At 38.7% G+C, this 14,143-nt stretch overlaps 1 protein-coding gene across 2 annotated transcripts in view; it reads right to left on the reverse strand.

Moving 5' to 3' along the window:
* The window catches only part of LOC128876298 (sestrin-1), a 254,459-nt gene that overhangs the window by 148,454 nt on the left and 91,862 nt on the right, over positions 1 to 14,143 (reverse strand). For both annotated transcript variants that reach the window (XM_054122534.1, XM_054122533.1), the window contains exon 7: positions 11,745 to 11,774. In XM_054122534.1, coding sequence (XP_053978509.1) covers positions 11,745 to 11,774 — 30 coding nt within the window. The remainder of the gene's footprint in view (positions 1 to 11,744; positions 11,775 to 14,143) is intronic.

The raw sequence follows: 14,143 nt of genomic DNA on the forward strand, positions 1-14,143 counted from the left end.
ACCCCGACCAATCAGAGCGCGCGTAGCCTTCGCTACCGCGGCCGCTCGAACGGTCTACGCGCGCTCTGATTGGTCGGGGTTTTCTCTTAATATCTCCTTAACGAAGCCCCATCCGACATTTTTGCAAAGGAAATTGTTGTTCAGAATCGTCTCAGCTACCTCCCATTTCCGGCTCCTCCCCGACTTTTGGGACACCCTGTATAACCCATTATTGTTGACACTTCTGCGTTAAATTCGAAAATGTTCTTCACTGTAATTTTTTACATAAATTCTGCCGAGGCTCTTGGATAACTGAAAATTTCATTTTATCCTTGATATTTAGAAAATTGTACAAGAAGCACCAACTGGGTGTCCGACTTTGGCCACTGTCCTCTACTTATTTTTTTATAAAAGGAACTCCAAAAAAAGAGGCTCAAGAACTTTCTCCAATCTATTATCACGTTATCTTAAATTACCTTACTTGTAAGATTATCGAACACTCGTGATTTAATTTTCAGTTGAAATCGGTTCAAGGCCGCCAATAAATAAGAAGCCCACTGCTCCATAATTTTATACCTCGAGTAGCATTTGTGGATTCCCTGCCAACAATAAAATATAGCCAATCACCAAGGGGGTTATGGGAGCGGCTGATGGGGCCGCTGAATTATATACCTAGTGGGGGGGGGTGTAGAATGTATTCGTACATCGATCAATTTCCCAAAAAAATTTTGTGTGAAATCGTAGTTTATTAACTTCCTTGTTTATAATCAATTATATTCTACATACTTTCAGAAATCTCTAGAATAGATGTAGGCCAAACAACAATTACTAGTTTATATAATTTGCGAAATTAAGAAGAGAAAATACGAAATTAATCACTCACTCACTCGATTATTGCAATTTCAATTTTACTTACATCAGAATACAGCTAATTATTAATTGAAATACTAATACATTTAGTCATGAATGTTCTTAGATATTTCTTTTCCAAGTAGAGTTTTTATTTTCACAGAAATTTATTATAAAAATTGACTGGATTTGATTCTATAGAAAAATACCCGCAGCGCAAAGGTTTAATTTAATTCCTTCCTCTTACCTTTGTCAGATAATGATTAGCTAGCCAGCGTTACGAGACAGGTTGGTTCCGAAGTGTGTTTACGAAACCAAGGAACATTCGGAACGTATCTAGCGCAGGCATTAATCCAGCGTGTTCCAGAACAACAGAGCCACCATTAAGGCTATTGATAGTCCCGTAGAACCACATCAGCAATATGTCTGTCATCTCTCAAACTCTGCTAGCTACACCAACTTTACACGCGATATAAATAGGCAGGGTCGAGAAGTGTGTCGAATAAAGGAAGAAGCGAATTATGCGGTCCATTCTTCGTCTTGCCTCGTGAATTCGAAGCGATGGACTGTGTACAACAATGGAAACTTGCTCGAGAATAAAAGAACATCTCCTATTAAGGTGAATAATTCTCCTCGAAAGGATTAGCGATAAAATCGTAATTAAACATTCAACGTAATTGAAGGTGGAACACAAGTACAATTAAATCAAACAATTATACGAACAGGCTATTATTTGTTCATCATGATGTGAATTCAGATTGCAATTCAAGGAAGTGAAAATTTGATTACGATACAACTCAAACAGTAATTATAAAAACGAGAAAAACCGAAAGAAGATAGAAAACTCGTTTAAAATAAAACAAAATATAATCATGCAATTGGAGCAAATGCCACCTTTACCGCTCGTCTCTCAGAATATTTATCCACGAGACAATTTCCGCAATATCAACCTGAGGACGCCACCGCGAGGCAGATGATCCTCAACGAAAACGCCCTGTTCCTCGTTCGAGCAAAGCAGCGTGCTCGAGGAACGAGCAACGGTAACGGGAATAGTCTTTATCGCCTACAACCGCAATGACCCGGTAATTTCAATCTGAATCCGACCGCAACTAATTACCACGCATTTCTACGCCGTACACACAGACTCCTGGAGCGTTCGCGGGCCCAATACGATCGCTTTTATTAGCATCCCAGGGTGCACCAGCTGCGAGTGCACTCGTCAACGGTATATCGACACGAGCAATCTGGACGTCGAGCGATCGAATATCGTTCCAGATGTGCATAGCCGTGTCATAATCTAGCACGAAAAATTTCTCGAACCGCGGTTTAACGCTACGACACCCATCAACGTCGGCTCGTTCGACGCCATAGATTTTCCTTTCCTTTTTGCCCCCCTCCCTGGGCCCCCCTCGCACTCTCTTAACCCGACGCACAATGCAACCGATTGTTCCTCAGCGCCTGGAAAGATGAGAGACGATAAAAAACGACGCTGAACTGGTTCGTTCGTTCGTTCGTTCGCAGCGCGTTACGTTCGTCGTTTGTTTAACCCTTTCGTGTGCAACGACTACACCCGGTTGTTCAAATAATGTATTAGGTCGTCCTAAAAGATCGTGCCATTTATACTTCTATTTCTCAAATTAATATGTAAAACATACTCTTAAGTGTCACAAGAAAAGATAATCTGTCTCGTTTCACAATAGTTTTTCATCTCTCTCACATAGTCATTGTACCGTTACTAAAAAGTTTCTGTGGTTTTCTTATTAGATTTCGACACAGTCTTCAGCACGAACTTATGGGACGACCTAATATTTTAATTATATTTGTTATTATATTTCAGCGAGAATGTTGTTGATGAATTGGTAAAGTTTCCCTGATGCAAATGAATCGAAACACAATTCTGTTCGGATCACTTTAAAATATACGACTTTTGAAATATTGTTGAAAGACTTTCGATATTGAAGTATTCAAAGTTGTCCAAACGAGGTCGCGTAGAGGCTCGTTTTCTTCCAGAGAATCTCCTCTATCCACTGGTAATACTTTCATAAACATAGAATGAAAAATATCAAATTCTCATGAAATTGTTCTGTTAAGGGGGGCAGGCAGTACACGTTGTGATTTATATGTAAAATTTGACATCTTTCGGTACATTTTTCTCAGCTATGCCTTTTTCGATCGTACGCAATCTTTTTTTTAGATTGTTCTACAAAGTCTAAACTACAGAACTGCGATGAGTTTTCCTAAAAAAAAAAAAAAGAAAAAAAAACATTTTCAAAACAAAACAACAGGACGACTATGACAAGCCAATTTTTTCTCTAAAAAATATTAAGCTAAATTTTACTATGCGAAAATTTGTTTCAAAAATTTTTGTTTGCCATTTCTAAATATCGAAAAATCATAAAATTAATATCAATAGTGATAGACAAACGTGTGGTGCTCCCCTTAATCATACCTCTACATTTTTGACGTTAGAAGAGAGAGGGATAAGTCAACTTATCGATACAATTTATCTTCATTTTATCTTTATAACTGTCAGCTGAAACAGTATTAAAATTGTAAATCTGATCGTACTAAAATGAATTCAGTATAACGAACCAACGGCGAAAACGAACGCGTCCAGTATTCGAGTGTCGGTAGACCGGAAGTATAGTGACAAAAACGGCACAGTTGTATCGAAAGGGTTAATAACGTTCACTCTCTAACTGGCCCGCATGTCGTATCCCGTTTTACCGCTACAGAGCTAGTCACCGAGGTCAGTTTTCCACGCGTTGCGCTGCAGCCAATCGGTCTATATTTATCGCGGAGTACTTCAAAACGTGGTAAACAAATGAAGAGAGACGTAACAGTTCTCTACGTGCGAGGGACGTTAATTGTCGAGCCTGCTTCTAAAAGAAGTGATCGGATGGCATAGATCACGATCGCGACTGATGAACACACTATCCGTTATTATTCACGATATTGCCATAATAGTAGACGACTGGAAGATATTTTTAATTATTCAATTCAGTCGCTTAGTCGTCGTGATCTATGACTGATGCATGTAGGCAGAAATTATTGACGATTTTATAGAAAATTCCCTCAGTTCTCGTTAACTGCAATAAGTCTTCCTCTACTTCTATTTAAGTATTCAACTATTCACGTACCCTCTGTTTCTATCGAAGACTCTACATCAATCGATGATGTCTATATTTATAATACAAATTTGTCATTCAATTCAGACAAAATTCTTTAATAAACAAATAGGGTACGAATACTTAGGCCGATCACACACGGGCCGCAACTGATCAGTTTTAAACCACTCTGAAACTAGTTGCATGCGACCATGGATCTAGATAAAACAAAGATAGCAGAAAAAGTAAAACAAAGATACGCAAACGGTTTGCAACACTAATTTCAAATCGGTTGCGCCGTGTGCGATCAGCCTTATGGGACTGATTGCATGTATTTAGGGTGATTATTATCCTATGGTTGAAAATGCGATAAGAGTAAGTTTCAATTTTCTGTAATCTCACGATTAATATATATCGTTCCCTCGGATCCTTCGTCGAGGATCCAACAAAGTGTTTCATCGAACGCCTAGTTGAGAGATGAAGAGGTCGCAGAGATTCGCGATAGTTCTACGCGTCCATTACGCAAATGATTTTGCACTTATTAATAGCAGCCGCGATTTGGCAACCACTGCTGCTCACCAAGAGCGGCCATATACGGGATGGCCAGTGTGTGTGTGAGTGTTTCATGCGCGTGCACTCGTCATTACATGGCTGTTTGTGCCGATCGGCCGATCGTAAATGTAATTGGCGTTTCGCGCGCGTGCACGCGACCAGTCGCTGTACGTTTGCTATGAATTTGCACACAATGAGCATAAACGAAGCGCGCGGTCTCGCAGCCTCGAGCGCCTCTTTAACCTCGGGATCGAAGAAATCTAACAATTCTTATATTTTTAATATTTTATTGGCCCTGTTCTGCATGGCCATGAGAGTACAAAAATTAGTCACTATTTAAGCTGATAAATAGACTAATTCATTTCTCTAGAAAAGTATTTACAAAATTCGGAAAAAACGTAAATGTAATTCGTACAAATAGCTGAACGAAGAAGTTCTGGTCTCAATGGCTCAGCGTACGGTGAGCAGGTGAATCAGTGGCACCACAAGGAAATGCCACCGCTCTTTGACGTTGCTGCTTCTTTTAGTGATGCCACTGGTTTGCGTGCCCGCCGTATTCTAAAACAATCGTCATGCCTAGGTCTAATCCAGTAATGGGCAAAACCCTTGGTTTCGAATAAATCTGAAGTATGCCGATATGTTTGTCTCGTTTCCTCTTTTCAACATTTTCCAGAGAAAGAAACGGGACAAACACATTGGCAAACTTCAGATTTATTCAAAACCAAAGGTTTTGCCCATCTCTGCTCTAATCCAGCGTTCGTATAGACACGTTTACTCTCAAAATGAACACCTAGCACATTTAGCTCGCTACTCAAAGCAAACCTTTCCTTTGTAAAACGCTGTTGGGCCTTCATTCTTCCATATCTGAATCATACAGTCTACGCTATTTTTATATTTTAAGGCCTTCAAGCCCTGCATTCTAGTTTTTATTACATCAATGGGAGTGTTTCCAAAAACTGATAATGCACCAGCGCATGCACCGAATGTACCAATAACATATTTCGGTATAGTTACATTTTTTATCTCAACTTTGATCTTGTAATAGTTTACTCAAAGCAAACCTTAAGAACTCCCAAAGAAAAATCGGTGAGATCCATCTCCATCAAAGGAAAACTGTCCATATATAAACCTCGCAAAAACTAACTCAGAGTGTCCAGCGCTGTCCTGGATTATTCTACTCCCTCGACAACAATTGCACTACAAATGGAACCCTTTCCAACCAAAGTGAAACCGAAGGTAGCCGTCTTTCAAACTCCTAATCCTAATCTTTCGAGCCAGGAGGCAAAACAGCCAGGCAGAGCGGCGCGTTGACCTCGGCACGGACTTCTTCTAGATGTCATTAACCGAAATGACCCTGTCAGGCCGCGACTATCGCGCACTTTCACCGAATCCTCCGCTTTTACTCTCGAACCTTGGATACACACAATCCTCGCCGAGCGCGAGCGCAGCGTGCCACGACCTCGATGCTCTCGTGCAGGCTCCGTCGCTTGAATATGCATGCAAATTCCATCCTGTTTACAAGCGAGTATCTGGCAACCAGTCGACCGATCGCTGCGGGTGACACAGATATTTTCTTAACCTCTAAAGGCACCTACGGGGCCCGGTTTCTGCGTGCAGCCGGTTATGCATAAGAGAGCTTGTATGCAAACACGACGGCCTATGTGCCACGGGACAAGACTTGCTCGGATCTCAACTGGGAACGATTCGTTACGCAAGCACGCGTGTTCGAGTCGAACTCGTTCCGCGGGGCTACAGTGACCGAAATAATGTTAGATTCGCTTTACTTTTGTCACACAAAATAAACGTGTTTATGTGATACTTTTCCATTTAACACGCCGTGGTTGATTATTCCTATTCAAAATAAAGTTTTCTCGTTGTGCAAATGAAGAAGTCTCGAGGTGCAACCAATTCCTTATAGTAATTCTCAAAGAAGACTTCTTCTTGAAGGAATTCGACTGGTTAACAGAAAAGCAGGTATTTCTTCTTCCTATAACGCGAGCCTTGCCTCGATATAATTTCGCAAAAATGAAAAACTTTAATCAAAGTATTGTAATAATATTAAACTAGTCGTAAAGGTAATTATTTATCATTCGTTCAGTTTTATCTAGACGAATTTTGCTTCTACTTTGGTACCAGCCTGCGTCTGTTTACTCTCAGCCACGGGCTCCTCTATGTCTATATTGCGAATAATCGTTATGTAAATGACGAAGTCTGGAGGTGCAACCGTTTCCTTCGAATTGATTCTCAAAGAAGACTTCATGTTGAATGAGTTCGACTGGTCAGTTTCAGTAGATAGAGAAGCAATTATTTCCTCTTCGTATAATGTGAGCCTTGCCTCGATATAACTTTACAATAAAGAAAAACTTTAATCAAAGGCTTGTAATATTCAACAATCGTAAATGTAATTCATCATTCGTCCAAAGTTTTATCTAGACGAATTTTGCCTGTACTTTGGTACCAGCCTGCGTCTGTTTACTCTAAGCCACGGTCTCCTCTATGTCTACATTGCATTGTTCGCAATTTTCCCGAGCGATTCATGTCTCCGCGTTTACGTGACCGCGTGCGTTTACCTAGGCACGCGCAACACCGCGCGTAATCGTCGCCGCTGGATTACGCAATTCAGCTCGCGGAATAATATCCTTCAATTCAGCGACGACGTTGCTCGTTATCTACTTGACTCGGTCGTCGAACCCTCCTGTCTCTTTCAATCGACGCGTCTCGCGGTTTTTGCTCGACTGCGTCGTATTTTGGCTCAACGAATTAATTTCCTGCTTCGAGATATTCCCGTGTCACGTGGGAACTTATCGACCAACGCGTCGCGGTTCACGAATGGAAGAAGTGACTTTACACGGATAAGGTCGTTGGTTGTTGATTAAATTTTCTTATGCGTGAAATATATTGGCACGTCGACGAAAATGTATCGTCAATTTGACAAAGGTGATTTTGAAAAGTCGACAAATGTGACTGAGGAAACGATGTTTGTTTACAAAGTATATTTGACTGTTCGATATGAACATTCTCTTGGTTAGAGTTCTTTCTGTAGCTTCAAACAAAGCAGAGATATGGAAGGCGTTCTGTTAAAAGAAATACCCTAAATGTATTCGTGTATATACTTGCACAATAATAATAATGATATTAATAAATGAGGATTTTCACGTTCTCTGTTATATTCTAGCAAGAGTTTTCACGATAAAAAAAGAGTCCAAATACGATCTCGTTTGGACTACTCCGAAATATATGATTTTCGAAATATTTCTGAAAAGCTTCCAATTTTGAACGACTAAAAGTTATCCGAACAAGGTTATGTTTAGTCTCATTTTCCTCCAGAGTGAGACTCGTGGTAAGGAATTTGGGCCATAAACAATAACCACGAATCTGACACGTCGTACCTCGTTTGGACTTCCTACCTTCATGTTTACTATGACCAGAGCAATCAGGAAAGAGCGTATAGATCAAGGAGTTAATACTTTCATGAATATACATTGAGAAATATGAAATTATTAAAAATTTTTGATCACTTTCTAAATGAATCGCCGTTTGTGCTTTCATAAGTGAACTGGAAGCATTCAATTTCTCCCTCGAAAACAGTAAATAGTCTGTTACAATCCACCCATGAGAATTCCATGTTTCTAGAACGTTCTAAACGTAATTACAAATATGTTCTTGGAATCGCTTGTCTAGTTACGTGACGGTGATCTCGTCGGTTCCCTGAAATTAGTTGCGATCGAACGAGCTCGATGATTTTGTTTTCGAGGTAATCGAGTAACAACGATTCTCGGAAATCTCGCTCGGGAGGAAAGACAAACGGTAACTTGTGCACGTTCGCCAGTCCTTGTTTCATTAGGGTAATGCGTTCGATCGGTGAACTCGATTCGATACGACCGAAAAAGAGGGTGACGACGACACGAAAACGATGGAAACGATCAGCAAAAGGAGATTACCGCTTATGGGATTGCGACGCGATCAATTTGGAGCACAATGTCGTGGCATGAAAATCGGTTACATAATAGGTGATGAACGCGAATAGTGTTCGTTGGGGTAGATTTCTTGAAGTACAAATTTTAAGTAAAACGAAGATGGAAAGATGGATGGATTAAAAGATGGATCATCTGTACGTTCAGACTTCGATTAATATAAAACAAGTCAACTTTTGGAATATCTATCGATACAACAACACCAATGGACCCACTGACGTTATATCGAGGGGTTACTGCAATTACTAATAAAGTACATGTGATTATTGCTAATCTTAGAGCAACGAGAACAAATGTTTTACTTCGATATTGATATTCTTAAAATTTTGTAAAAACTGTAAGGGTCTCTCAGCCACAGGGGCTACAACGAAATGGAACTAAATTTTTCGGAGTTTTACATTCAGACTATAAAGCAACTTTCTGTTTAAATAGAAGAAACAGGGCGGAAGTGCGTGGTAAAAAAACAAAGTTACCCAACAATGGATATTGCATTGCCAACCAAATTAAAGTCTTCACCTCACGGTCATAAATATTTAATATCGCTGTAGAGACTAGAAACTGACTCAATCAAATACTATTATAGATTGGGTAAAGTATCCCAAGTATGTCCCAATTGCGATATTGTAAATTTCACGAAATGAACAAATATTATTCAACCGAAGCACTTAATATCCGCGAAGGCTTGCGCTGCTATTACTCATTGTCAGTGTAAAGTGTGCATCGAAGGATACGAAATACAATTGTTTATTTACAGACTGTTTTATAATGTACTACCTCTTTCTAATCTACGAATATCTACTTCTATAGCGAGTCACAGACAGGTTTATTTTGAGAATTTTCAGACAAGCAAGCGAGGCCATGGCTAAAATAATGAAAAATAAGATAGAAGGAGGAATAAAACAGAGACTTTTAAATATACTTTTGCAGTATAAATACTAAAAAGTAGAAAAGAAGAAGAGAAGTATTCTATCGATGCTTGTGAGTTGGATTAATATATTAGATATATTTATAAATAGTTCTGAGACCATTTGTTATTTACAATATTTAATATGTTAAACCAGAAGTCTAAGCGAATATTATTCTCGATAATAATGACTGTTCCGACTATTTGTGTATCAATAACAATTTCAAATAACCATTGTCCCAATTTTGTGTTTTCTCTCTCACGAATCGCCGACGAAGCGAAAGAGCGCACGTAATTTCACGTTAGATTATCTTAATGATTTGTTTCCGCGTGGCTCCACCTACGAGCCCGATCCAGCGTGCTCGTCGACCGTTTCTTGAATAATCGGCCAATTATCGCGAGACACCGTGGAAATCGCGCGTTACGCAACATCGTTAAAAATCAGTCAACGATAGCGCACAAGATAATGCTGCCATCGCTGGATCATAACGAACGAATATACAAGAATATACACACGGTGTCCCTAATTTAACTGTCAAAACTTTGGGAGCATGTAGGGCACTGATAAACTAAGAAAAAGAGTCCTTTAGAGATTTGCTCGTTTTTGCTCCGTTTTGGAGAAAATCAAGAAACAAAAAAGTTCTCGTCTTTCCTCTGATTTATTTACACTCAATTATTTTCTTATCACTTATTTAACGCGGACACCGTTCAAAATAACCTCTTGCTGCAATGCATGCATTACATCTAAACTAGTTACCGTTGAAATTGCAGCTTGAAATTGCTCTCGAGATATTTGCTGTACTGCAGCCACCATTCGGTTTCTCAGTTATTCTCACGAGCTGACTGGTATCAACTAAATTTTCTACTTCAAAACTCCAGACAAATCTAAACAGTTGATTTTATTGTGTACATTTTTTTTTTTTTTTAATAAAATTTCAAACCCAATAAAGCTCCAGAAGCCAACCTTTTTTTTTCTTCATTTTTTTAATGTTACGATAAGGTATCACTGTGAAATGTATTCGTAAATATACTACTCTCTTTCGGGGCTAATCGATTATTCGTAACTGTATGAACATAAGTCACTGCGTATATCGTAATATCTAAATGCAATCACACGTATCCAATCCCGGATAACTTGAGCTACACGAAGAAAATTCTTTTTACCAAAGAAAAAAAAATTCATGAATGAAGAGGTCGAAGATTTCTTCCCTTAGATCCCCTATAAGCCGGCATAAAGCCTGTTTCTAATGCGCGAGTGTAATCCGAGCAGCAAATTCATAGACATGTGCGCGCAGGTTGCGAGACACTGGATAACTTCTAAAACTGTTTGCGCGCATTAACAGCTTTCGAAGCTCTTTTGTCTCTGAACGGTGGAACAGAATCTCCAAAATAATGTACATCAATTTTCATGCAAATCAACAAGTTTCTAGCATACACGTTAGCTATACTAGGTTCGTCATTTTGAATTTTATAAATTTTATCAGACTCGTAATCTGCGAGGTGAAAAACCTTAATACTTGAACTTTCATAGAAATCTAATAACATTTTAAAACACTGGGTATATTGGATCCGCCATTTTGGATTTGCTAGGATTAATAAGAGATTTGTCATCAACGCCACTGAAAACCTTTATACATAAATTTTCATGCAAATTTAGTAATTTCTCAACATACAAGTCGAATATATTGGATTCGTCCATTTTTTAGAATAATTTTCGCCAGTTATTTGGGATTCTGTTCTAAACTATACTCTACCTCCAAATCTTGTTATTGGTTTCGCGTACATGTTTTTCGAGAGCATTACATAACCTCTCTCCTTACGAGATCTTAATCCACCCACGACTACGGATGTCTCATTCACGATTCGAAGCACGTATCTCTTTAGACTCTGCTTGGAATATCTAAATCAACGCGATATCTTCTATCTCCGTGTTTAACGTTTAGGTATTTCTTTGCTTCCAAACATTTTTCTATTTTTTTCCCCTATTCTCATTAGTTACTCATAATTTTATCTCGTCAGTTTACTTTCCGAATAATTTTTACTCTTGACACTGTACTAATTTCTAACTGAAGACCTCGAGCCCCATCACGACACTTTTATTAGCATATTATTACTCTCGCATACTAATTAGGAAGTATTACATCACCTAAACAGTCCTGCTTACTCCTCATAAACAATCGTAACTACTATATAATAATGAAAACGATACTTCGCTTGCATAAAAAGTGTTAGAATCGAAAAGCCATCTTGGTCGACATCGCAGACCGAAATTCATCGAATTTGTTCGCCGAGACAAAGATTATTCTTAAATTTCACTTACCCACAACGATACCCTTGATCAATTTGACTAGATGAATGGGGATTCGTGGTAGCACTCACCTTTTCATCGAGATTGTTCAGATCCGGCAACTGAAACAGAAACGTTTTCGAATTAGATTAAATTGTGGCATTCATGCTGATTTTGTATATACAACATGGTAATGGCGGTCATGGAAAACGACTGACGACGCGACGATTTATGTTTTAAAGTATGCTATAAGATCAGAACGTTTCGAACGAAAGACAAGCGAAAACAATTACCTTGCAAGTTGACAAATCTATTGTAGGATAGTATACTGCTTGACATTGCCAAATTATTTATTAACGTCATCGAAAACTGGAAGCATCAGGAGCAAAGCATGTCTCTAACAAAACCTTGTGTAACTAATTAATGGTTGGCGCCAATTCTCGCGTGGTGCGCTGACGCGCCATCCTGCTACGAACGTCGGAAGTAACGCTACGATAGGAAGCTTTCAGCTTCGCAGGTAAAATAGAATCTACTTTATCAACGGCTGAGCTATGGCAGTCAACAGATGCCGCCCACGGTATATGAATTTTTGCCTGCCTCTGCAAATTGAAGAAATTGAAACCAATTTGTAGCAATCAGTGGTTGAATATATTCCGCTCTAGGGACCGTGCATAGCGCGCTGGTATTAGTTTAACACTAGATGCGTCGACCCGTTTAATTAACCTTCATTATCGTCGCATCTACACCGAAGTGTGCGAAACAACGTGAAAGGGGAAAAATAAAAAGATAGGAAGATTCCTTACGCGCGGAATTAAATAAGTTAATAAGTACGACAAAGATTCTATTATTAAAAATGATGTAAAGAAATTTAATCTCGTCGAAACAAACACCATTCACTTTGAAATTCATGAATCCTCCAACCCATCCTCTCCCACTCCCAGGGGTGGTTCCACCATGAAACTAATGAAACTATTAAGGTCCCAAGAACTCAGCATTTGCTGATATTTTAACTTAACTATTATTCTACAATATTTCTTATATTCTCTGTTCAATTTTCCAAGTTTGAGGATATTTCATACATTTTATTTATTGTTATATTACGTAAGGAAGAGGATTTGTTAAGTTTGGATTCACCACTGTCCACTCATCTTCATCGCGAGGAAGCGTTTTAATAACATGACTTGTTGCACAATTACTAAACAAATTGGCGTAATTTGACTGAAACATGAATAACCCAGGATGAAACCTACTGGGAGTCTATTTGAATATCAGGATACATCGCGGAGACATTGATCACTGGCTATCGTATACTTTTACGCACGTTCAGGTTTCTGGTTCACCTCGATCTAGATTATTCGCTGAACGCGTGATTCACTTCGATATGGAAATAACTGCCGCTAAATAATAATTTAACAACCTTGTCCGTGCTGAAACGCGAGAACTTCGCCGCAGCAGAGGGCAGGTTACGTAAACGGAACGAGATCGTCTCCGATGACTTCGTCCAGAGCAGAGATGGGGAACATTTTCATCCGAATAAACATTTTGAATAACAAATAAGTGGTAAACATCTCTGGAAGTATCGTTTCTACGATAAAAATTACAATCGTAATTATACGATACGTTCAAATTACATGTTACATGTGTGAATGCGAGCTTATTTGAATAACTGTTCAATCAAATAAATAACTGCTGAGTTTTAAATCGTCATCTACTACTCGAATTAAATTCGGTTATTTACGAATCAGAGGGGAAATGACATTCTGCAGAATGTAGAAAAAGCAACAATTTATGGAAAAGCAGCGTGCATGTCATCTTTTATGAAACGTATTTTTTTTTTTTTTTAAATGTATTTATTCACCTTTATTGGAAAATAATTATTTTTGGTGTGCGGAATGTTTCTCGATAACATTGTTTTGACAAAAATGAATTATTGGCTTTTCCGGAGAGTTATTAAAATTTATTCGGCAATGGACTAAAATAATACGAATCTCAGCGTTTCATTTTATGTATAGAATATTCGAGTAATTCTTATAAAATTAATAAATTCCTTTATCGTTGCACCGGGTACATTACCCAAAGCGTGAGTTTTGCAATGTTTCTACTAGGAAATTAATCAACTTTTACCTTTGCGTGATCAAACTTAGAACGAATAAAAAATAAATAGTGCGATGTACACAGTAGCCTGGCGAGCTGCTAACACCAGAAATAAGACACTATGACTTTTTGACCTCACGACAAAAAATAATCCAGGTGTCATATGCGGAAACGTATGTGACCTAGAAATGTCCGACGCCTCCGTACACCGATCTTCATCCGAGGCATGCTATTACTCTAATCTTACTTTATTACACTTCGCACAGTTCTTTCAAATCATATGCTTCATAAACTGAATTATCCGCGTCATCAAGAGATATCTTCTCTTCGAGTATAGTCACGTTTCAACATATGCAACATAGTTTATTTTCTTGTGGAAGCCTACATGGACATTCCC

The sequence above is a fragment of the Hylaeus volcanicus genome, chromosome 5 (assembly GCF_026283585.1).
Source record: "Hylaeus volcanicus isolate JK05 chromosome 5, UHH_iyHylVolc1.0_haploid, whole genome shotgun sequence".
Classification (NCBI taxonomy): Eukaryota; Metazoa; Arthropoda; class Insecta; order Hymenoptera; family Colletidae; genus Hylaeus; species Hylaeus volcanicus.